The following is a 23,022-nucleotide window of genomic DNA, read 5'->3' as shown; positions in this document are numbered from 1 at the left end:
GCCGCAGTCTCCAAGCACCCTGTGTATCGATGTCTATGGGGCCACCTGTCCCTGGGGCCACCTGTCCCCAAGCACCGTGTGTATGGCCAACTGTGGGCTGCGTGTCCCCAAGCATGCTAGTGTCCCCAAGCACCCTGTGCGTCACTGCCATAGGGCCTGTGTCCCCAAGCATCCTATGCATGGCTGTCCATAGGGCCATGTGTCCCCAGCACCCTGTATATCACTGCCATAGGGCCACATGTCCCCAACCACCGTGTGCATCAACATCCATGGGGCTATGTGTCCCCAAGCACCCTGCGTGTCACTGTCATGAGGCCACATGTCCCCAGACACCCTGTGCATGGATGTCCATGGGGCCACGTATCCCCAGCCACCCTATGTGTCCCCAAGCACCCTGCACATTGCTGCCATAGGGTCACATGTCCCCAAGCACCCTGTGCATTGCTACCATAGGACCATGTGTCCCCAAGCACCCTGTGCATCACTGCCATGAGGCCACGTGTCCCCAGCCACTCTGCGCACTGATATCCATTGGGCCATGTGTCCCCAAGCACCCTGTGTGTCACCGTTATGGGGCTACATGTCCCCAAGCACCTTGTGCATGGCTGTCCACAGGGCCATGTGTCCCCGGCACCCTGTGCATCATTGCCACGGGGCCACATGTCCCCAGGCACCCTGTGCATTGATCTCCATAGGGCCACATGTCCCCAAGCACCATTTGCCTTCAAGCACCCTGTGCATCGCTGCCATAGGGCCACATGTCCCCAAGCACCCTGCATGTCCCCAGGCATCCTGTGTTTTGCTGCCATAGAGCCATGTGTCCCCAAGCACCCTGCGTGTTCCTGGGCACCCTGTGCATCGCTGCCAAGGGGCCACATGTCCCCAAGCACCCTGTGCATCACTGCCAAGGGGCCACATGTCCCCAAGCACCCTGTGCATTGCTGCCATAGGGTCACATGTCCCCAAGCACCCTGTGTGTCCCCAGACATCCTGTGTATTGCTGCCATAGAGCCATGTGTCCCCAAGAACCCTGAGTGTTCCTGGGCACCCTGTGCATCACTGCCAAGGGGCCACATGTCCCCAGGCACCCTGTGTGTCCCCAAGCACCCTGTCCATGGCTGCCCAGGTCAGTAGGTGCTGGCTCCACACCGTCCTGCCACGACCCAATTTGCGACAACCCCCGGGGCAGGACAGGGGTGCCAGCAGCAGGGTGACACCCCAGCCCTCCGCTCCCCTCTGTGGCACCCCCGGCCCCACAGCTGCCAAAACCAGCCCCCCCGATGGCCAGCGGCCCCGGCTGCTGTCAGCACATCCCGCCTGGCCCTTCCTGCCTCCGCTCCTCGTTTATTTATTAATCCTCCTGCTCCCAGCTCTGGAATCCCATCGCCCACCCTCAGCACCGCCCGGAAAGCAAAACTCTGGCCGGTTTCGGGGGGAAAACCCTGCTCTTGCACATTTTTTGGAGGCCGGTCCACAAACACTGGCACAGCCACTGCCCAATATTCTGCTCCCCGGCCAGATGTGCTCTGGCTTTCTGCAGACGCAGGAGTTTGGGAAAGGGTGAGGAGGTCAGGGTGGGGGTTACCGCATGGCCAGGGCCTGCCTAGTTGGGGAAACTGAGGCACGGAGCAGGGGAGGACATGGTGGGGACAGCACCCACAGCCCAGACGTGTGCCCATGGTGTTCTCCCTTTGCTGGGTGCCTGTGTCACCCCCCCACCAGCACCAGACAGGTTTGCAGGGTCCCCATGTCCCCCCAAAGCACCAGACAGGTTTGCAGCATCCCCATGTCCCCCCCCAGCACCAGGGAGGTTTGTGGGGTCCCCTTTTCTCCCCCCCGCAGCACCAGGCAGGGTCCCCATGTGTCCCTCCAGCACCAGGGAGGTTTGTAGGGTCCCCATGTCCTCCCAAAACACTGGGCAGATTTGCAGGGTCCCCATGCGTCCCTCCAGCACCAGGGAGGTTTGTGGGGTCCCCTTTTCTTCCCCCAGCACCAGGTTGGTTTACAGGGTCCCCATGGGTCCCCCCAGCAACAGGGAGGTTTGTGGGGTCCCCTTTTCTCCCCTCCCCAGCACCAGGCAGGTTTGCAGGGTCCCCATGTCCCCGCAAAGCACCAGGCAGGTTTGCAGGGTCCCCATGTCCACCCACCAGCAAGTTTGCATCCTGTCCCTTGCCACCAGCTTTCTCCGGTCCCCCAGAGCCCAGCAGTCCGAACCCAGCCCTGCCCAGTGCCCTGTCAGCCCAAGCCGCATCTGTGTCTCGAGTTGCCAGGTCTCTGCCCCCAGCTCAGTCCCCCACACCCTGTGCGGCCCCGCCAGCAATGGTGGCTCCAGCGCAGGGCTGGGGCACGTTGGCCCGTGTTACCAACCAGCCCGGGCCTGTTTCTGCACCAAAAACAGGAAAAGCCTCTGCCAACAGCAATAAACCACCCGGCCGGCTGGATCCTGCGCCCTTGGCAGCGCACGGGGCTCCCCAAGCGGGAGCACCCGGCGGATGGAGGGGACAGCGGGGCTGTTGTCCCCAGCACCACGATGCTCTTGGCACCTGGGACCTGCAGCCACCCACTCTGCCCCGGTGGGTCCCCTCACAACCCGGCCTTGGGGACCCCGGGTTTGGCTCACGTGGCAACGGGTGCCATTCCCTTCTGCCCCTGTGGTCGGTCTCGCCGAGCAGCCCGGTTGGGGAAACTGAGGCACAGAGCAGAGCAGCAACACACCTTCCCAGCCGTGGTGGGGGTCCCAGGTGCAAAGCCCCCCTTCACTTGCACAGATCTATAGGCACCCCGTGTGCCTATACATGCGTGCGTATGCCCACACGCGCACATACATCCTCATGCACACACAGTCACGCACCCCGGTGTCCCCCCCCGCAGTGTCCCCAAGGCAGGAGCCACCTGTCCCCAAACAGCTTTATTGTGCAGGGAGTACATTGGGGACACAGCGTGCGGTGGGGGGGAGATAGTGAAGAGCAGAGCAGGGACAAGGGCACAAACCAGCTGCACCCCGTCCCACGGGGACCCCCCCAGTGCTGAGCCCAGAGCCGGCAGCACCCTGAGAGCCGGGGACCAGCCCCGGCCCTCGCACTGGGGGGCACCGGGACCCCCCACCCCCCTGTCCTGCGAGGCTCAGCCTCACACCCCTGCGGGGGATGCTCGGGGGGTCCAGGGGGCGGCAATGGGGACCCCCCTGTCCCCGCTGCCCTGGCCAGCAGCAGGCTGGGTTACTGTCCTGGGGGGCCGGGGGGGCCCGGCAGCCCGGGGGGGCCCCTCAAACCGGGGTCTCCCTTGGGCCCTGTGGGGCCGACCTGCCCCACAGCCCCGGGGGTCCCGGGCAGCCCCGGGGTGCCCTGGGGGCCGGGGGGTCCTGCTGGCCCAGGCACCCCAACCGGCCCGGGGGGGCCGGGGTCTCCCTTGGGCCCCCCCTGGCCCCGGGAGCCCGATTGCCCGAAGCTGCCCTTGGCACCCTTGAGGCCGGGGAAGCCTTTCAAGCCCAGGGGTCCCCTTTCTCCCTGGGGACCAGGGGGTCCTGGGGGGCCGGAGGGTCCCGGGGGGCCTGGCGAGCCCAGGCTGCCCACGTCGCCCTTCTCGCCTTCGTGTCCGGGGGGCCCCTTGGCGCCCATGTCACCCTTGAGGCCGCGGGGGCCTGGGAGGCCTGGAACACCTGGGGGGAGAGGAGGGGGTGAGTGGGGGGGCAGCACCCCAAAACAGAGGGATGGGGAGATGCCCAAGCCCTACAGGTCTTCATTAAGACTGGGATCAGCTGAGCCTGGCTCCCCCAGCCCTGCAGCCCTCACTAAGATCAGGATCAGCTGAGTCTGGCTCCCCAAGCCCAGCAGATCTCCTTAAGACCGGGATCAGCTGAGCGTGGTTGACCCAACTCTGCAGATCCCGCTAAGACCAGGATCAGCTGAGCCTGGCTCACCCAGTCCTGAAGATCTTGCTAAGACTGGGATCAGCTGAGCCTGGCTCTCCCAGCCCTGCAGATCCTGCTAAGACCAGGATCAGCTGAGCCTGGCTCCCCCAGCCCTGCAGATCCTGCTAAGACCAGGATCAGCTGAGCCTGGCTCTCCCAGCCCTGCAGCTCTTGCTGTGGGTTCCAAGCGGGGGTCACAGTGCCATGGGGGCGCCACTGCAGCGCTCCCCCTAAAACCAGGTCCAGGAAATGGCCTGAGCTCGCTAATTAGGGCAGCTCCATAACGATGGCTCCAGGCTGGGTGGTCCATGGTGGAGGGGGAAGCTCTGGGATGCCCATGGGCTTGTGGAGCTGGGCCAGCCCCGCTGGTCCCGGGGTGCATGGAGATGTCCCCAGCGTGGATGGAGATATCCCCAGGCCACCCAAGGCACTGGGGGAAGCTTTGAGCACCCTTGGCCAGGGGCCTCTCCACCAGGACCGGTAGGAAGGGTCACTGGCCTCAGCGTGCAGGCCAGCCGTGCTGGAAGGACAGGGGTCACCTCCCCGCTGTCCCTGTCCCCACACACAGGGACAGCTCTGCAAGCCAAGTCATGGAATCATTTTGGTTGGAAGAGACCTTCAAGATCATCGAGTCCAACCATTAACCCAACCCTGGCACTAACCCGTGTCCCTGAGAACCTCATCCACGCATGTCCATGGAGCTCCATCCCCAGGACACCTCTACATCCATGGGCATGTGTCTGGGTGCCTTTGTGCACACCACAGCTCTGCCTTGGCCTCAGAAATGGTGGTTGGGCTCCTCCATGGTGCAGGATGCTCCCGAGGACCCCAGATCTCGCCATGCTCAGCCACAGAAGAAACAGCCCCCAGAATCGCTCACCCAACGCGCCTGGCCCCAACCCATCCCCTGCCCACCAGGATGCACCTCACCTCGTAAGATGGTGATGTTCTTCAGCATCTCCCCGTGCCGGACATCCACCACCTTCATCTCCTCCATCACCATGGACAGGTTGCGGATGTCAAAGTCCAGCCGGGCGCTGAGCAAGCTGTAACGCTCCCGCAGCAAGTCCGTGGTGCCCTGGACCAAGCTGAGGGACTTGTTCAGGTAGTAGAGCTCCTCGGCGTGGGTGTGGAAGCCCAGGGTGCAGGAGAGCCGCACGTCATCCAGGTAGCGCAACATGCTGTGGACGTGGCTGTCGGTGGCGTTGATGTTGGCGAAGATGGTGCCAATCTCGATCTCGTGGGAGGTCATGCGACCTTCCAGGGTCTCGAAGCGCTCGGCCGTGCGGTTCTGCGTGTACCTGTTGTGGTAGCGCAAGTCGTTCATGTTCTCCTCGTGGTCGTCCAGGAAGGAGGAGACGTTGTCCAGCTGGAGCTGCAGCCCCATCACCTGCAGCACCAGGTCGTGCATGCTCTCCGAGTTCTGACCAACCTGCCGCGCCACGGCACCCACGCTGCCTTGGATGCTCTTCACCAGCTCGCTGGTCTTGGAGGAGGTGGCCCTCAGCCCACCGAAGAGGCGAGTGTAGTTCTGCCACTCGGTGACGATCTTCTGCAGCGTCAACGTCTCCTCGTCCGTCTTTCTCTGGATGACCTGGATCCAGTCGGAGGTTTGCCCCAAGGTGAAGTTCATCTGCTGCATGGCTGCTCGGACATCGTAGCGCTCCTGGGCCAAGCCCTTGAGAGAGTTGTCCAGCTGGGAGGTGACCACCTGCCAGCCCCCAACCTGGGCCAAGAACTGCCTCAAGCTTTCGTTGACCTGCCGGATGGAGAAGGAGCAGTTGTCCACCTCGCTGGTGATCTTGTTGCTGGTGGATGAGAGTTGGTTGTGGGTCTGGGCGGTCCGATCGAGCAGGATTTCTTGAACCAAAAGCATCTTCTGGATCTCCTCCAGCTCGCCCTGCAGCTTGGTGATCTCCTGGCCCAGCTTTCCTGTCTCATGGCAGAGGGAGCAATTTCCAGAGGTCTTCTCATCTGAACGAAGGGCAGAGGGGTCTGTTACCCAACCCCATCCCTCACTGGGCCTGGAGACCCTCCTGTTGAGGACCAGGGTGGAGGAAGGAGCCTCACCATGGTCTGTCCTTGCAGACTCTGGAGATGGACACCACAGAGCCATGACTGGGACAACCCTGATGCCACCAGCCCGCACCAGCTCCCACCCTCATCCTGCTCCTGCCACCTCTGTGCAGCGTGTTCTCCAAAAAGCCCAACCCCACCAACCCCACCCTTGGGGTTGTACAGTTGTCCCTTCCCAAAACCCTGGGAGATACGTGAGGTTTTGGCTCTGGGGGAGCCCCAGGACCTGAGAAGTGACGATGCTTCAGCCCTTGGCTGAGGTCCGCTCGGCTGGAGGGACACGTGGTGCCAAAGCCTGGAGAAGACCTCCAGGTCCAGGTACAAACCACTCACCCAACCCTTGGAGATCCTCCTGGATGGACATGATCTTCTTCTCGTAGTAGGTCTGGGCTGAGCTGATGTCGTTGGAGATGGAGTCGACTTTCTTGAACACTGCGGAGGAAAGGTGTGGGGGGTCAGGGCTGGTGGGCGCCGGGACGTGGTGGTCCCTCCACGCCTTTCCTCTGGGCTTGTTCCTTGGCCAGGGGGGTGGCCAGGGCTTGAGGAGCCAGGCTGGGTGCCTGGTGGGTGCTGGTTCTGCAGGGTGGGTGTCCCAAGGGACTTCAGGTTCGGGGCTTGGCTGAAATCCCTGCTCGTGGCAAGGGGGTTGGACTAGATGACCTTTGAAGGTCCCTTCCAACCCAAACTATTCTGTGATACGCCTTCCTGTGTAACCTCATCTGGGTGTTCCTGCTCCAGCGGGGGGATTGGACTGGATGAGCTTTCGAGGTCCCTTCCAATCCCTGACATTCTGTGGTTCTGTGATTCGATGATTCTAAGGTCCACAAAGCATCTCCAGGGGTCCCAGGGAGCAGCCATCCCTCTGCTGAACCTGGAAGACCTTCTTGCTCGTGGAGGTGATGAGGTGCCAACCTCCAGACTCTGGGGTGGTTCCTGAGGTCCCCATGGGGGTAAAGCCATCTCCCGGTGAGGTGGCATCACGCACAGGATCTCACATGAATCCCAGGGGGAGCTGGATGCTCCTCTCCATACCCGGATGCTGAAGGTGCTTTGGGAGAGCCCCAAAACCCCGAGGAGAGCAGGAGGGGATGCAGGAGCTGGACCCCCCACCCCTGCCCGTGCTCACCCACGGCAGCCAGGACGCTCACGGCCACGATGAGGAGGATGGAGAAGCCGTAGAGGACTTTCACGGCCGTCTGGAGGGAGAGGTTCTTCTGGCAGCGGCTGCAGCTGCTCCGTGCCCTTCCTGAGGGCAGAGGGGGAAGGATCAGGCCCTGCCGCCCCCCACTTGTCCCCCCCGGGGACGTCCTTACCGCTCGCTCGGTAGCTGAAGGTCGGCATCTCCTCTTCCTCTTCTCCCACTGGTCCGTCTTCTGAAAAGCCAACACGGGAGGGATCTGAGCTGCCTGCACCCTGCACCCTGCACCCTGCACCCTGCATCCTGCATCCTGCACCCTGCACCCTGCATCCTGCACCCTGCACCCTGCATCCTGCACCCTGGACCCTGCACCCTGCACCCTGCACCCTGCACCCTGCACCCTGCACCCTGCACCCTGCACCCTGCACCCTGGACCCTGCATCCTGCACCCTGCATCCTGCACCCTGCATCCTGCACCCTGCACCCTGCCTGCACCCTGCACCCTGCTCCCGGCCCCGAGGGTCCCTGGGGACCCCATCCCACCTCACCGTCACCCGACATCCGCAGGGAAAAGCTGGGAAGCCACCACTGTCACCCTCAGCCTGGTGACACCAGCCCTTGGGGGACACGTCCCCCGCTTCTGCGGGACTCAGCTGGGACCTTTGTGCTGCCAAACCAGAAATTTGGGGAAATTTGGGTGGGTTTGACTAAAAAGCGGGTGATGGAGAAGCTGATGGCTCCTGGTTCCCGGAAAACCAATGTGCCACCCCAGCCTGGATCCCCATCCCGGGGTGGGGAAGCCGGGGGGTCCCGCAGGGTGGGAAAGGGAAACGCTGTGGGGCAGGGGGACAGTGTCCCCTCCCCAGCCCCCCAAAACCCCAAAGCTGGGCTGAGCCCAGAGTCCCCTCTGCCCAGGCCCCCCCACCTCCTCACCGGCCAGAGTGGGGTACAGGGGGGCACAGCCAGGGTGACCGCAGCACCGGCATCCCCGGCTTTATAAAGCCTGGCTTTATAAAGCCTGGCCTCCCCCATGCGAAGGCGGCGGGGGGAGGCAGGAGAGGGGCTGTGGGTGGGGGGTCTCTGGGTGGGGCGGTGGCGGTTCCCTCCCTCCTCTCCCTGCACGACCCTTTGCTTTTCAGCTGCCCCAAATTGAGCTTTTCTGCCCCAAATGGTGCTTTTCTACCCCGGGGAGTCAACAAGTGACGGGCTCTGAGGAAGCGGGGGGAGCCCTGGAACCCCCCAGCCCTTCTTGCTCCCCCACCCCGATTGGGGGGGTCCCTGGCCATGGCCGAAGCCCCCGGCCGTGGGATGCGGTGGGATTCGGGGGGTGCATCGCCCCAGTGCCCGCTGCCCCCGCTCCGGCATGGCCGTCCCCTCCTGTCCCCAGTGCCAGCGTCCCCTCTCCCCTCCCCACGGCTCCAGCCCCCCCGGCTGCCCCCACTCACCTCTCATAGCCCCCGTGCTGGGGGGACGGTGGGTCCGATCCTGCTGCCCCCCAGGCCTCACCGTCCCGCTTCCCGCATCCGCCCCGGCTCGGCTCTTCCCGGCGAGCGTCAGCGAGCGGCCAGCATGGCCGGGGTTGTTCCCCCCCCCAAACTGGCCCCCTGCTCCCAAAACTTCCCGGGGAGCCTTTCAGAAGCCACCCCGCTGGTAGAACATCCCCGTGGCCGCCCGCTGGCCCATGGCCTCTGCCCACGCGGGACGGGGACAAGGGACGGTGACGGCAGAGCCACCGACAGACTGGGACGTGTGCTGGAGGAGAAAGGCTGCTGCGGCGCCCGCCCTCCTTCCCTCAGCCCTAATGGCTAACAAATGTCCGACCGGCGCCGTGCCGGGCTGTGCTGAGCCGTGCCGGCCTCGGCCAGCGGCATTTCGGGGCGTCTGGGGTCTGCGGAAGGGGTGCTGGTTTGGGGGGGTGTCCTGGGCTAAGGGCAGCGTGGCTCTGGAGTCTGGCTTGGGGACATGAGGGGCTGGGGTCAGGATTGGGGCTTGGGCACATTCCCGGGGCAGGGATATGGGGAGATGGGCCGGGGTTCTGGGTGTGGCCCCTCGATGTGGGGCAGGGAAATGGGGAGATGGGGCTGGGGCCCTGGATATGGCCCCTGGATGTGGGAGATGGGGCTGGGGTCCTGGGTATGGCCCCTTGATGTGGGGCAGGGATACGGGGAGATGGGGCTGGGGTCCTGGGTGTGGCCCCTGAATGTGGGGCAGGGATATGGGGAGATGGGGCTGGGGTCCTGGGTGTGGCCCCTGAATGTGGGGCAGGGACACAGGGAGATGGGGCTGGGGTCCTGGGTGTGGCCCCTATATCTGAGTCAGGGATATGGGGAGTTGGGGTGTAGGATCTGGGGTACAGCCCCTGGATCTGGGTCAGGGACATGGGAGATGGGTCTGCGGTCCTGGTATAGCCCTTGCACGTGGGGCAGGGACATGGGGATTTTGTGTGATGGGTCTGGGGTCCTGGATATGACCCCTGGATCTGGGTCCTGGATCTGGGATGATGGGTCTGGGGTCTGTGGTCTGGCCCCTAGATCTAGGTCAGGAACATGGGGAGTTGGGGAGATGGGCCTGGGGTCTGGCCCCTGGATCTGGGATACGGGGTGATGGGTCTGGGGTCCTGGGTCTGTGGTTCGGGGTCTGGGGTCGTGGCTGGGACCCAGGCTGCTGTGGTTCGGCGCAGTGGTCCCAGTTCTGAGACACAAGTCCCATGGGGCTCAGGGATGTTTGGGGGCTCCTTGCTGAGACCCCCTCCCCACCGAGGCTTTTGGGTCGGGCTGCTGCTGCCCTCTGCCGAGATCCCGGACCAGCCTTCCTCCCCACACAGCCATCCTCCTCCTCCGAGGGTCCCCGGCCACCTCTGGGACCCCGGGGGGGTCCTCCCCACCCCTGCAGCAGCCCCTGCTCACCCCAGCCCAGCCCTGCCCCTCTCATTTGGGATGTATTAGTCCATTTTCTATAATATCCTCCGCAGCAGCGCCCGCCTGTCCCTCCTCCCTCAAACGTGGCTGCTGGACATCCCCATCCCATGTTTTTTGATCCCCTCACCCCCACCCCGGCAATTCCTAGGAGCGTTTTGGGGGTGTCTCTGCTCCACCGCCAGGATTTCCCCACCCAGAGAACAGCCCAATGCTCATCACAACAACTTCTTCATCGCCAGAGCCCCATGAGTGATGCTCTCGCAGCGGTTGTGTCCTTCGATACCCCAGCCCATGGCATCTTTTTGGGGCTCAGGCGGTGGTGGCTGGAGGACGCTGGCCAGCACCTGAGGTCTCCTTCACCATCCTCATCCTCGGCGGCTGCTCTTCCTCATCCGTGCTGACTCGGCGCTTGGGCTGCCAGCTCATCACAGCACCACTAAGTTTACTTCTGCTGGGGTGGCAGTTGTGTCCCTGCCACCAGTCCCTGGGCTACCAGCCTCTGGGCTACCTGCTGGGCCCCAGAACCTGCTGTCAAGGGCAACTCATCATTTGGGGGTGCCCAGGTGAGTCCCCCAGCTCCCACCTTGCTGCTCCTCTGGCTTCAACCAGCTTATGGACCAGAGCTCCGGGTCCCCGGGGTCTGTGTGCTCGCAGGGCTTGTGGTCGCCCTCCATCACTTGGTTTAATTGTTGAACTCGAGCTTAAGGGTCTTTTCCAACCTAAAAGATTCAACGATTTCTAGGATTTAAAGTAGCAGAATGACTACAACCTGAGCACCATCAGGAGAGATGGAGAAGGACACGGACCCACTGCCCTTTGAAGACCATGAGGAGCATCAGGACATCATCTGGAGGTCACTAAGCGGGGGTTGAGATTCGGGTGTTGGACACAGTGGCTCCTCTCTCCTCCCCCACCGCTCCCAGCGCCTCAATTCCCCGTGTGGTGGCTGAATCTCCATGGGCAGAGGAGCACAAGGAGCAGAAATGGCCTTGACGCTGCTGCACAGCGAGATAACGAAAGCATCCATCCCTCTGTTATCAACACCGTTCCCAGCCCAAACCCACACTGTGAGCTGCCGCGAAGAAACTTAACTCTATCCCAGCCAAGCCCAGTACAGAAAGGAGGAGGAAAACCAAGAAAACTTGTGGCTCCAGATAAAAGTGGTTTAATAAATGCGAAGTAGAAAAAGAGGGAAAGAAAATAAAGAAACTAAAGCGAGTGATGCCAAGGCCGTTGCTCACCATCTCCCACGGTCCCGAGGAAAAGCTGGCCCAGCTGCCCCAGGCCTGGGGATGGAGACACCATCCCAGTGCTCCCAGCACCCCTGGGGTCACAGCTGGAGAGCCCAGCACCGCGCTGGATGCTCTGAAGAAAACCAACCCCACCCCAGTCAAAACCAGTATACCCAGCGAGTCTTCCCCCCCTGCACTTGAACATCATAGCGAGAGCTGGTGCATTGCTTGGTCCCACCTAAAAGCTTCCCAGTCCTGCCTAAAAGCACCCAGACTGGCCTAAAAGTCCCAAAGCAATTTAATATCTTCATCAATGATGCAGTGGGATCGAGTGCACCCTCAGCAAGGTTGCGGGTGACACCAAGCTGGGTGGTGCAGGTGACGCACCGGAGGGACGGGATCCATCCAGAGGGACCTGGACAAGCTGGAGAAGTGGGGCCATGTGAACATCATGAGGTTCAACAAGGCCAAGTGCAAGGTCCTGCCCCTGGGTCGGGGCAGCCCCGGTATCAGTCCAGGCTGGGGCTGGAGGGATGGAGAGCAGCCCCAGGAGAAGGACTTGGGGTGTTGGGGGTGAGAGATTGGCCATGAGCCAACAATGATAACGATTTTAAACTAAAAACTATAGGGATAACAGTTTAAAACTAAAAGAGGGGAGATTCAGAAAGGTGTTTAGATGAGGTTCTTAGGGACACGGGTTATTGCTAGAGTTGGTTAGGTTATGGTTGGACTTGATGATCCTGAGGGTCTCTTCCAACTGAAATGATTCTGTGATTCTATGAGGCAGAAATTGTTTGTGCTGAGGGTGGTGAGAGCCTGGCCCAGGTTGGCCAGAGAGGTGGTGGCTGAACCATCCCTGGAGACATCCCAGGCCAGGCTGGACGGGGCTCTGAGCAACCTGAGCTGGTGCAGATGTCCCTGCTCATGGCAGGGGGTGCACTGGGGGAGCTTTAATGGTCCCTTCAACCCAAACTATCCAATGATTCTACGATCCCTCTCCGGGCAGCCCCCCCCCTGCAACGCGGCTTCCATCCGGTCCCTGTAGCCGGTCCCATCCTCCTCCAGCTGCCTGAGCCAGGCAAGCACGTTGCCATCGGCACAGCCCTCCCTCTCGCATCCCCACCACATCTCCACCGGGAATCCGCAGGTAATCTGGTAGGGGCCCAGCTCCTTTGCCTGCGCCCGCACGGCTCTGGCGGCCGCCAGCAGCAGGGGCAGCAGCCTGACCCACTCCTTGCCGGCCGCCCGTGCCAGCCGCTGCAGGGCTGCGGCGGCCGGTCCCGGCTTGCCGGCCTCCACGGTGTCCCACGCCGGCCTCACGCTGGATTCCGGCATCACCCTCAGCACGGCATCCCGCAGGAAACGCGGCACGCGCGGCAAGTGGATGGCACACGGCGTCCCGTACCGTGCCCAAACCTCCCGGCCGAGCACCTTGGCCACCGTCTCTGCCGTCTTCTCCGGCAGCGGGAAGGCTTCCACCCATCCCGAAAACTCATCCTCCAGCACCAGGAGGGTGCACAGCCCCTCGTCGCCCTTGGAGAGCCCGCTGACGCAGTCCAGGCGAAGCTGCGACCACGGCCCCTCCGCCCGCTGGGGGGGCACGCTGCCCGTCGCCCCCCTGCCCGCAGCACACTGCAGGCAGCTCTGCACCCACCAGCCCACCTGCTGGCTGTCGCCTTCCCAGCGCGCCACCCGCCGCACCCTCGCCAGGGTCCCCTGCACCCACTCGTGCCAGCGGCTGTGACACTGGGCGATGATTTCTTGCTTCTCGTGCTTGGAAGGCTCCCAAACCCACTGCACGCCCCTGGCCCTGCCGGCCATCGCCCCGGCCCTCCTGCCCGCTTTCTGCCACCACTCCCTGTCCTCCGTGTCCTCGCTCCTGTCCCCTCCCACCCACCTGATGTGCAGTCTCCCCGCTTCGGCGTGGACCCACCGGCAGATGCTCGGCCACAAACCCTCCCGAGAGCTGCGCCACGGCTCCCAATTTCTCATATGGCTTCGTAGCGATTTCACCAAGGCCCAGCGGCCGGTGTACACGTAGAGGGGTGCCGAGGACTGGTGACAGCGCATGAGCTCCCCGAGAGCCATCAGCTCCGCGCCCAGCGCCGAGTGGCCCTCGGCCACCCCCAGCAGCCACCGCTCCTCCAGGTTGACGGCGGCAAAGCCCATGGAGGAAAGCTCCTTGGTGGCCACGAACCACACGTTGGCCTTGGGGACATGGAGGGGCAGCAGCCGGAGCGGGGGAGCGGTGGGGACCACGCCAGCGGGGGGATGTCCCCTCTCAGGCTGGGGTCCCCTTGCCGTCACCCCCCCGTTGACCAGGCACAGAGTCCACCGCGCCGGCTGTGTGTTCGTCCCGCCGGACCCCAACCCTTCGCCCCACAGGAGACATTTCCACGGGGAATGGGGCATCTGGATGCGGATGGGGGCCGACCCCGTGAGGGTCTCGAACGCCTGCACGGCCCAGACCGCCGCCAGGCACCCCTTCTCCGGCGGCAGGCAGGAGACCTCGCGCTCCTTCAGGATGCAGGAGTGATGTCCCACCGGGACCAGCCGGTCCCCTTCATCCTCCTGCAGCAAAGTGGCCGCCACCGTCTCTTTGTTGGTCGTTAACGTGATAACGAAGGGCTGGGATTTATCGGGGAAGCGCAGGGCGGGCGCAGCGTGGAGGGTGTCTTTCAGGCGGCTCAGCGCCTGCTTCTGCTCCGCTCCCCATTCCCACGGGACCTGCTTCAGGGTGAGGCGCTGGAGCGGCCGCACCAGCTCCCAGTAATTGGGGATGTGATCCTGCAAGTTGGCAAACTGGCCGAGCAGCGAGCGGAGTTTGTGGATATCACACGGGGAGGGTGCATTTCTGATGGCCTCCAGCCTGCTGGTGGGGATCCCTCGCCCCTCGGGCCCAATCGTCATCCCCAGGTAGACCACCTTGGACTGCACAAGCTGCGCCTTCTCATACTTGGCTTTAAAGCCCGTTTTTTGGATCAGCCTCAGGACTTCCCTCGTTCGGGCTTCGGTTTCCCTTTTGTTTCTCCCGGCGATGAGGATGTCATCGACGAAGGATAAAACCCAAGCTCTATCTTTTTGGTCCAGCTGGGACAACATCTCATCCACACGCTGGTGCACAATGGAGGGGGTGCTGTGGAAGCCCTGGGGCAGGCGGGTGAAAAGGTACTGCTGGTCACGGAAGGTGAAGGCAAACCTGGCTCTGGAACTGGCCGCCAAGGGGATGGCGAAGGCGGCGTTGGAGAGATCCACCACCGAGAAACACTTGCTCTGAGGGCTGAGGGTGATGACGAGCTTGGTCCTATCCAGGGCCACCGGAGGTACCACCATCGGGGTGTCCCTGTTGATGTCTGTGCAATCCAGCATCAGGCGCCACGTCTTCCCGTCGTGCTTTTTGCTGAGCTTAAAAGGGCTGTTGGAGGGAGAGGTGCCTCGGACCACCACGCCACCCAGCTCCAGCTTCCGCAGCATTCTCACTGCCACCTCTTCCATCTCTGCTGGCAGCCTGGGTTGCCGTTTGAAGGGCACCCGCGTCCCGTTCACCTCCACCTCCCTGGCCACCCGCCCGCAGTCCGTCTCGTCCTGCGCCCACACGTCCGGGAACTCTTCCTTCCACCGCTCCTCAATCCTGGCGTCTGCCAACATGAGAAGGTGGACTGGGAGCCCATCGCCAGGTTCCTCCTGCATCTGCTTCTTCCTAAACGGCAACCGCAGGGTCCCGCTCAGCCACTGGCCCTTACCGGGGATCCGGAACGGCCAGAACTCTCCCAGCTCCTCCTCCGGGTCCCCAAACAGCGGCGGCCGGGGGACGTCATATGCCAGCCCATTCCGCTTGTTCTTCCTACTCCAGATATAGGCCATCGCCCCGAAAACCGCGAAGGCAAGTGGGCGTCACCTCGCCGGCTCCTCGCCTTGGCCACCCGGTGCCACGGCAGGACCGAGGGACGTCCGTCCGTCTGTGCCAGCACCGGCGGGAGCGGCAGCGCACGGGTTACACGGCTGCTCCGTGCTGGGGAGGAAGAGGAGGGTTGGTCGGGGCTCTCCGGGGGGGTCGGATGTCACACGAGGATGGCTGCTGCTCTGGGGATGTCCCCTCCTCCACGTGCGCCGGGGCTGCGGGGAGCAGGGCGGGCTGTGAGGCCCCAAGAAAGGGGGGGTGCGGGGGGCTGGGTGCAGCACCAGCCCCTCCTTAACCCCCCGCCCCTGCACCCACCTTCCCAGGCTTCCCCCCCCGCCCCGCCCCGCCCCGGCAGAACATGCACCGACATGTCCCTGACACAGTCCCGGAAGATCTTGCACCCCCATCACCCCCTCCCCACGCACACGCGTGTCCCGGGACAACACGCACTCGAGTGTCTCCCACACGCTCCGGGGGGCCCTCGTACCCCCCGCCCGGCCCGGCCCGTCCCGTCCCGGGTACCGTCCGTGCAGCCGGGCTGGGCAGCGCTCCCGGGGGCGGCTCCGGCCGCGCGGGGCCGTGGGCACCTCCCACCGCCCGGAACGGCGGGGAGGGGGGGGCAGCAGCTCCCCAGCCCCTGCGCTGCGGCCCCGCCTCTTTACTGGGCGCCAACCAGTTCCTCCAGTTCCCCAGGCCGCCTTTGGGCGCTGGGCCGTGACCAGCAGCCGGGAAGTTGTTTATGGCCCCGGGCGGGGGGGGAGCTGCGGTTTCGGGCTGTTCGGGGGGGGGCACGGCCGGGAGCGGGGGCGGGTGGGGCCCGTGCCTCAGTTTCCCCCGTGCCTCAGTTTCCCCCGTGGCTGCGGCGGATGTTGCAGCTGGGCAGGGGGAGGAGCTGGGGGGGGGGGTCCCACGCAGCCCCCTCTGGCTACGCGGGTGGGGAGGGGATGCCCCGTTCGCAGCGGCCCCCCCGGGGTGGGATAACAAAGGCCCCCGGGGGCGCTGCGCAATGTCCGGCGAGGTTTTCCCCCCCTGAGGGCGCAGCACCCGGATTTTGGGAACCCCGGGGAGAGTGCGGGTAGAATGCGAGGTGCCCGTGTCCCGTCGCCCCCCACACCCCCCGTTTTGGGGGGGGGGGGGCGATGCCCACTTGCAGCGGGGAGGGATGTGCGGGCGGCACCGCGCCCGCCCCCGCGGCGTCGGGGCGCGGGGGGGGAACGGGCACCGGGCGGGGAGGGGGGGGACGGGGCCGGTCCCGCCGGTTCCAGAAAGCTCCGGGGCCGGAGCGGGGCGGACCCGCGGGGCCGCGGCCGGATAAATAGGGGCGGGCGGGGGCGGGCGGGCGCGGCGGAGCTGGTCGGGGCGGCGGGGTGCAGGTACGGCTCCCCATCCCTGTCTCCCCCCCATCCCATCCCTGTCCCCCAACCCCTGCCTCCCTCCATCCCCGTCTCCCCCCCATCCCCGCCTTCCCATCCCCGCCTTCCCATCCCTGCCATGAGCTTTGCCCGGTCTCAGCCAATGCTGGAAGCCCCCCCGCCCCTCCCCGGTGTGCTCCCTGGGGTGCCACTGCCCTGGCTGCGGGAGGACTGGGTGCTCCATGCTTGATTTGGGGGTGCGGGGGGGGGGCACAGCAACCCTTGGGTGTGGGGGAGCTGCTGCGGGGCAGGGGTGGGGGCTGTGCACCCCGGGGTGCCCCCCTACCCCTCCGCGCTGTGCTGGGGGAGGTGATGCAGCGGCTGGATGCTCATTCCGTTGGGCAGGAGTTTCCCACAATGCCCCGGGTCGGGCGGGATGGAGCTGGGGCGGGATGGGGGGTTATTTAGGGGGCAGCACTGGGGGTGGGGGGGCAGCAGGGCAGGGGGGGCTGCAGCGGTGCCCGCAATGGGTGCTGCAATGGGTGCTGCAGTGCTGCAGGGCACCGGGCCAGTGCTGCAGGGGGGGCGGGCAGAGCCCCACGGCTGCTGGGCCATTGCACAAACTTTTTTTTTTTTTTGCGGGGAGGGGGGCAGTTGGAAGCCCCACTATCGCACAGCCCCAGGGGGGCTGAGCTGGGGGTGCCAGCACTGGGTGCCTTGGGCATGGCACCTTTCTGGGGGGGGCTGGGGTCCTGCCAGCTGTGCTCATCCCTGCCTGCAGCTGGCAGGGGCCCAGAGCTGGCCTGGCTTTGCCCCTCACCCTCCTTAGAGCCCCCCCAACCCCTCTGCATCCCTGCTGGGTAGAAGAAAAGCAGCGCTGGCTCTCACGGTGGGGGGGGAAATCTGTGCCCGGTCACTGCCTTGGCCACCCGCCTCGCCTGGCCCTGGGCCTGGGGCTTGTTTGTCCCGCAGGCAGGCGGGGGGGGGACACAGGGCTACGCATCCTGCCCCCCAGCCAGGGCTGTGAGCAGGACCCCCACGTCCAGAGACCCCCCCATGGGGATGGGCTGCAGCCCCCAGCTCCCCTGGGTAACGCAGCATTAGCTCAATCATCGCCGTGTCCCCAAAATGATGCCCGGGGAGGACGGGGTGGCTGGTCCCTGCTGCTGACTCAGAGCCCCGTGTCCGGGGGGGCTGGGGGGGCGGATCCTGCTCTGAGCCCCGGCTCTGCCTGCGCAGGGACGGGACCATGGCGCTGCTGCCGCTCTCGCTGCTCGGCCTCCTGCTCGCCTGGCAGGGGGGCCAGGCCCTCGTCCCCCCCAGCGAACTCAAGCGTGAGTGGGGGCTCCATGGAGTGTGGGGGGGGCAGCCCGGGTGGGTGTTGTGGGGTGGGGGGAGCAGGGGGCCTGGGAGCACCCCAGGCAGCGCCGGGTGGGGGGATGCTGGACCCACTGGCTTAGGAGGGGGCATGGCTTTCATTTGGGGGGGATATTGTTCCCTGTAGGCTGGGGGAGCAAATGGGATGGCTGTGTGGTGGGGGGGGTGCTGTGTCCATGGGGGGGCTGGATGGAGAAGGCACAGCATCATCCGTGGGGGTGGCTGGATTGGGGGAGCACGGCGTCATCCCTGGGGGGTGCTTGGAGGGGGGCACAGCATCATCCCTGGGGGGGCTCCTTGGAGGGGGGCACAGCATCATCCCTGGGGGGCACAGCATCATCCCTGGGGGGGCTCCTTGGAGGGGGGCACAGCATCATCTCTGGGGGAGATAGGAACCCAGTGTTGGGGCTGGTTGCTTTTTGGGGGGCAAGAAAGGAAGATTCTGCCCCCGGAGATCCCCCTGGGCTGGGGTGGGCATGGCAAGAGCTGGTGACAATGGCCAGATGGGGACAGCACGGCCCGATGGCCACCCTGGCATGAGGCCATTCCTGGGGGGCAGCTGGGGGGGACTCGTGGGCAGCGCTGCCCCAATATTGGGGGTGACGGGCAGGGAGATGCGACTCCAGCCCGGGCGGGATTTTTGGGTTGGCGAGGAAACAGGACTCTACCTCCCTGAATATTTGTGCGTGCTGGTGGGGCTCCCGCCCCCACCTTGGGAGCAGCCAGCCGAGGGATGCTCTTCCTCCCCCTCCCCGCCAGAGATGTCGGCAGCCGGCAGCAAATACATCGACACGGAGGTGGAAAACGCCATCAACGGGGTGAAACAGATGAAGACCCTCATGGACAAGACCAGCAAGGACCACCGAGCCATCCTGCACACGCTGGAGGAAACCAAGAGGAGGAAGGAGGTGAGTGAGGATGAGGAGGGCGGCTGGTACCCGGGCTGGGATCCCCTGGGTGTATCCAAAGGGTCGGGGGGATGCCGTTCCTGGGGGTGCCCCGGGGGCTGGATGCGGCTGCTTTGCAGGAGGCGGTTCAGCTGGCGCGGGAGAAGGAGCAGCAGCTGGCGGCGAAGCAGGAGGTTTGCAACGAGACGATGCTGGCGCTGTGGGAGGAGTGCAAGCCCTGCCTCAAACACACCTGCATGCGGTTCTACTCCCGGACCTGCCACAGCGGCTCGGGGCTGGTGGGGCGGCAGGTGAGAGCTGGTCCCATGGCACCCGCTGATGCTGGGAAGGGAGAGATTTTCGGGGTGGTGGGTTTTTTTTTTGGCCTGATCCTTCGCATCTGGAGTATTGTGTCCGGTTCTGGGCCCCTCAGTTCCAGCAGGACAGGGAACTGCTGGAGAGAGTCCAGCGCAGCCACGAAGATGCTGCAGGGAGTGGAGCATCTCCCGTGTGAGGAAAGGCTGAGGAGCTGGGGCTCTGAGCTGGAGAAGAGGAGACTGAGGGGTGACCTCATTCATGGGGATCAATCTGGAAAGGGGGAGTGTCAGGAGGATGGAGCCAGGCTCTTCTGGGTGACAACCAGTGATAGGACAAGGGGCAATGGGTGCAAACTGGAACACAGGAGGTTCCACTTAAATATGAGAAGAAACTTCTTCCCGGTGAGGGTGCCAGAGCCTGGCCCAGGCTGCCCAGGGAGGTTGTGGAGTCTCCTTCTCTGCAGACATTCCAACCCGCCTGGACACCTTCCTGTGTAACCTCATCCGGGTGTTCCTGCTCCGGCGGGGGGGTTGCACTGGATGAGCTTTCGAGGTCCCTGCCAGTCCCTGACACTCTGTGATTCTCCCCTGCCCGGCAGTTGGAGGAATTCCTCAACCGTTCCTCCCCCTTCTCCATCTGGGTGAATGGCGAGCGCATCGACTCGCTGCTGGAGCGGGACCAGCGCCAGGAGCGGCAGTTCGAGGACCTGGAGGAACGTTTCGGCTTGCTGGAGGATGAGGTGGACGACATCTTCCAGGACAGCACCCAAGTCTACGGCCGCATGTACCCCTTCTTCCGAGCGCCCTTCGGCGGGTTCCGCGAGGTTTTCCGCCCCCCCGTCCAGCGCGTCCGCTTGATCCCGCGCAGCCAGAGGTTTTCCCGGGAGCTGCATCCCTTCTTCCAGCATCCCCACCACGGCTTCCACCACCTCTTCCAGCCGCTCTTCGAGATGACGCAGCGGATGCTGGAGGAGGCGCAGGGCGGCTGGGAGCACCCGATGGGTGCCCCGGGCTCAGGTAGGGTGCTCGGCCGCGGCTTGGGTGTCATGGGTTCCCCAGTTTGGCTGGAAGCGGCGTGTTTATGGCCAGAATTCCCGGCAAGCCCCCCCTTCTTATTAGGGGGCGATTAACTTAGAGGATGAGCTCAACGACACATCAGGGAATCCCCGCGGGAGCCCAGGAATCACAGGCTCCACTGTTCGCAGAGCTGGGCTGGGTGTTTTTTGGGTTTCCCCCCCCACTTAAATCTTGGCTGCCGGAGCCGCTGCCGTCCCGGAAAAGTGTTTGTTTTGCCCAAGTGCCGGTGCCGTCACCGTCTGCCACCGCGGCCCCGGCGGCTGGGAAAAGGCGATTTCGAAACGCAGGTTGGCAGGGAGCACTTTGCTTTGGAAAAAACAGCCAGCGGGGGGGAAAATTCCCCAGAAAAAGCACTTTAATGCCCCTCCGTGGCACCTTGGGGTGTTGGTGCCGCGGCCCTGCCGTGGGGTTGGGGGTCTGCGGTGCTGCCCCCTGCACCGCGGTGTTTTTGGGATGCTGAGGCCGCGCCGGGCTCTCCGCAGAGTTCCGTAACTTCAGTGATGACCGCATGGTGTGTCGGGAGATCCGGAGAAACTCGGCCGGCTGCCTGCGGATGCGGGATGAGTGCGAGAAGTGCCGGGAGATCCTCGCCGTGGGTGAGCTGGGGGGGACGGGGGACAGAGGGTGGGAGGGACACATTTAGGAGGTGGGATGTGGTGGGATGCAAGGGGGTGCAGGCACTGGGGGTGAGGGGATGAGATGTGGTGGGGTATAAGGAGGTGCAGGCACCAGGGATGGGGTGCAAGGGGGTTCATGCACTTGAGGGTGAGGGGATGAGGTGCAGTGGGGTACAAGGGGGTGGATGCACCAGGATTTGGGGTGAGGGGATAAAATGTGGTGGAGTGTATGGGGGTGCCCACGCTGGGGCTGGGGGCATGGGGGTGAAATACAGTGGAGTGCAATGGGGTACAGGCACTGGGGCTGGGGGTGGGTGGGTTAAATGCAGTGAAGTTTAAAGGGGTGCAGGCACAGGGGGTGAGGGCATAAGATTCTGTGGGGTGCAAGGGGGTGCAGGCAGCAGGGTTGGAGGTGTGGGGATGAAATGCAAAGGGGTGCAAGGGGGTATATGCATGGGGCTGGGAGTGGGGGGGATATATGCAAGGAGGTGCATGCACTTGGGGGTGAGGGGGTGAGGTGCAGTGGGGTGTAAAGGGAATGCACACACTGGGAGTGGGGGGATAAGATGCTCTGGGGTGCAAGGGGGTGGATGCACCAGAGTTGGGGGCAAGGGGATAAAGTGTGGTGGGGTGCAAGGGGGTGCACGCACTGGGGCTGAGGGTGAGGGGGCTAGATGCAGTAGGGTTTAAAGGGGTGCAGGCACGTTGGGTGAAGGCATAAGAAGCTGTGGGGTGCCAAGGGGGTGGATGCACCAGGGTTTGGGATGAGGGGATAAAATGTGTTGGGGTGCACACACTGGGGCTGGGGGTGAGGGGGTTTAAATGTAGTGATATTTAAAGGAGTGCAGGTACCTGGGATGGGGGAATGAGATGCAGTGGGGTGCCAGGGGGTGCAGGCATTGGGGCTGACGGCGTGGGGATGAGATTTGGAGGGATGCAAGGGGTGCATGCGTAGGGGTTGAGGGGATGAGGTGGGTTCCAGCACTGGGGCTGGGGTGAACCCTGGCACCCTGCTGCCCCCCTAAACCTCCCCGTGCCCCCCCAGACTGCCAGCAGACTGACCCTGCCCAGCAGCAGCTGCGGGAGCAGCTGGAGGACGCCCTGCGCTTGGCCGAGCGCTTCACCCGCCGCTACGACGAGCTGCTCCGCGCCTTCCAGGCCGAGATGCTCAACACCAGCAGCCTCCTGGACCAGCTCAACCGCCAGTTCGGCTGGGTCTCCCGCTTGGCCAACCTCACCCAAGGCACCGACGGCTTCCTCCAGGTCACCACGGTGCGTCCCCCATGGCCGGAGGGCTCAAAATGCCCCCGTCCCATTGCGATTTTTGCAGGGCCGGCAGCCACGGAAAGTGGGTCAGGGGGAGAAAGAGGCGATTGTGAGCCCGGCCAGGCACAAAAGCCGGCGGCTGGGCTGCTGCCAGGGCGAGAGGCCGGCGCGGGGGACTAGCCCGGCTCTCCCTTTGTGTGTCCCCCCCTTTTCCAGGTCCTCTCCAAGGCTCCCAACCTCGAGGACCCCTCGGCCCCCGCCGACACCCAGGTGACAGTGCAGCTCTTCGACTCGGAGCCGCTGTCCCTCACCGTGCCCGGGGACATCTCCTGGGACGATCCGCGCTTCATGGAGACGGTGGCCGAGCAGGCGCTTCGGCACTACAAGCAAAATGCCGTGTGAGTCTGCAACCCCCCCCCATCCCCATGGCACAGCTGGGGGGGGCCAGGCCATGGCTCACCCCCATCCCCCCAAATCCTTCCTCCCACAGAGAGTAGCCGGGCGATGCTCCCCCCTGCCCCACCGAGCACCCCCCGCCACCTCGTCCCCGTGCTGGGGGGGCCGAATGCCGCTGCTCCCCCCCGCCGCTGCCGGGGTCCCACCGTGGGCCCCAAACCAGAGAGAAAATAAAGGTAGAGCCGAACACCCCGACCATGCTCTCCTCTTTGGGGCGCACCCCCTGCTGAGCAAATAAATGTTGTAGAAAGCAGCTGCCTGAGGATGATTGTTGGATATTGTGAAATGCGGGGCGGGGGGGGAGCCAACTGGGGAGGGCAGCATGTAGCCCCCCCAAACCGGGGCTGGAAGGAACCCCCCACAAGGGCACTGGGGCTTGCTGCCTTCTCCCCGACCCCCTGGGAAAGAGGTCCTGGTCCTCACCTTCCCTTGGGGACATGGATGATAAGTCCTGCAGGGCCACCATGACGGGGGGGACACAGCATCCACCCTCCCCTG

The 23,022-nt window shown here is 64.4% G+C and overlaps 4 protein-coding genes across 5 annotated transcripts; 1 reads left to right on the top strand and 3 right to left on the bottom strand.

Annotated features, from left to right (window-relative positions):
* Positions 1–2,901: 2,901 nt before the first annotated feature.
* Positions 2,902–8,880, bottom strand: SCARA3 (scavenger receptor class A member 3). The gene is made up of 6 exons (XM_065631790.1): positions 8,570–8,880; positions 7,300–7,359; positions 7,113–7,232; positions 6,320–6,418; positions 4,841–5,884; positions 2,902–3,658 (listed from the first exon to the last, which is right to left on the bottom strand). The coding sequence occupies exons 1-6, from the start codon at positions 8,574–8,576 to the stop codon at positions 3,219–3,221; spliced, it is 1,770 nt and encodes a 589-aa protein (XP_065487862.1). The 5' UTR covers positions 8,577–8,880; the 3' UTR covers positions 2,902–3,218.
* Positions 8,881–11,211: 2,331 nt separating this feature from the next.
* LOC135986978 (uncharacterized) lies at positions 11,212–15,772 on the bottom strand. Of its 2 annotated transcripts, none has more exons than XM_065631575.1 (2): positions 15,698–15,772; positions 11,212–15,390 (listed from the first exon to the last, which is right to left on the bottom strand). In XM_065631575.1, the coding sequence occupies exon 2, from the start codon at positions 15,136–15,138 to the stop codon at positions 12,247–12,249; it is 2,892 nt and encodes a 963-aa protein (XP_065487647.1). In that variant the 5' UTR covers positions 15,139–15,390; positions 15,698–15,772; the 3' UTR covers positions 11,212–12,246. The 2 variants fall into 2 exon arrangements, with proteins under 2 accessions (XP_065487647.1, XP_065487646.1); XM_065631574.1 differs by having other exon boundaries at positions 15,626–15,752.
* LOC135986483 (basic proline-rich protein-like) lies at positions 15,269–16,562 on the bottom strand. Its single transcript, XM_065630447.1, has 3 exons — positions 16,323–16,562; positions 15,626–16,204; positions 15,269–15,409 (listed from the first exon to the last, which is right to left on the bottom strand). Exons 1-3 carry the CDS (start codon positions 16,560–16,562, stop codon positions 15,269–15,271), a joined length of 960 nt encoding a protein of 319 aa, XP_065486519.1.
* Positions 16,513–22,777, top strand: CLU (clusterin). Its single transcript, XM_065632598.1, has 9 exons — positions 16,513–16,548; positions 17,767–17,861; positions 18,664–18,812; positions 18,932–19,102; positions 19,708–20,125; positions 20,668–20,781; positions 21,848–22,074; positions 22,285–22,466; positions 22,559–22,777. The coding sequence occupies exons 2-9, from the start codon at positions 17,777–17,779 to the stop codon at positions 22,563–22,565; spliced, it is 1,353 nt and encodes a 450-aa protein (XP_065488670.1). The 5' UTR covers positions 16,513–16,548; positions 17,767–17,776; the 3' UTR covers positions 22,566–22,777.
* The last annotated feature ends 245 nt before the right edge of the window (positions 22,778–23,022 follow it).

Source organism: Caloenas nicobarica, chromosome 3, assembly GCF_036013445.1.
Source record: "Caloenas nicobarica isolate bCalNic1 chromosome 3, bCalNic1.hap1, whole genome shotgun sequence".
In the NCBI taxonomy this organism is placed as follows: Eukaryota; Metazoa; Chordata; class Aves; order Columbiformes; family Columbidae; genus Caloenas; species Caloenas nicobarica.
This window is presented reverse-complemented; position numbering and strand designations above follow the sequence as displayed.

What these genes read in the sequence shown, in the direction of transcription:
- SCARA3 (XM_065631790.1), bottom strand. An exon ending in GAGCGTCCTGGCTGCCGTGG is followed by an intron (nt 6,419 to 7,112) that starts GTGAGCACGGGC and finishes TTTCCTCCGCAG; the next exon opens with TGTTCAAGAAAGTCGACTCC. An exon ending in GAACATCACCATCTTACGAG is followed by an intron (nt 3,659 to 4,840) that starts GTGAGGTGCATC and finishes CTCTCCCCCCAG; the next exon opens with GTGTTCCAGGCCTCCCAGGC.
- LOC135986978 (XM_065631575.1), bottom strand. Translation starts at nt 15,138, where the DNA reads ATGGCCTATATCTGGAGTAGGAAGAACAAGCGGAATGGGCTGGCATAT.
- LOC135986483 (XM_065630447.1), bottom strand. Translation starts at nt 16,562, where the DNA reads ATGGGGAGCCGTACCTGCACCCCGCCGCCCCGACCAGCTCCGCCGCGC. An exon ending in CACATCCCTCCCCGCTGCAA is followed by an intron (nt 16,205 to 16,322) that starts GTGGGCATCGCC and finishes CTGCGCCCTCAG; the next exon opens with GGGGGGAAAACCTCGCCGGA. An exon ending in AGCGTGTGGGAGACACTCGA is followed by an intron (nt 15,410 to 15,625) that starts GTGCGTGTTGTC and finishes GGGGCCTCACAG; the next exon opens with CCCGCCCTGCTCCCCGCAGC.
- CLU (XM_065632598.1), top strand. Translation starts at nt 17,777, where the DNA reads ATGGCGCTGCTGCCGCTCTCGCTGCTCGGCCTCCTGCTCGCCTGGCAG. An exon ending in CCCCCCCAGCGAACTCAAGC is followed by an intron (nt 17,862 to 18,663) that starts GTGAGTGGGGGC and finishes CCTCCCCGCCAG; the next exon opens with AGATGTCGGCAGCCGGCAGC. An exon ending in GCTTCCTCCAGGTCACCACG is followed by an intron (nt 22,075 to 22,284) that starts GTGCGTCCCCCA and finishes CCCCTTTTCCAG; the next exon opens with GTCCTCTCCAAGGCTCCCAA.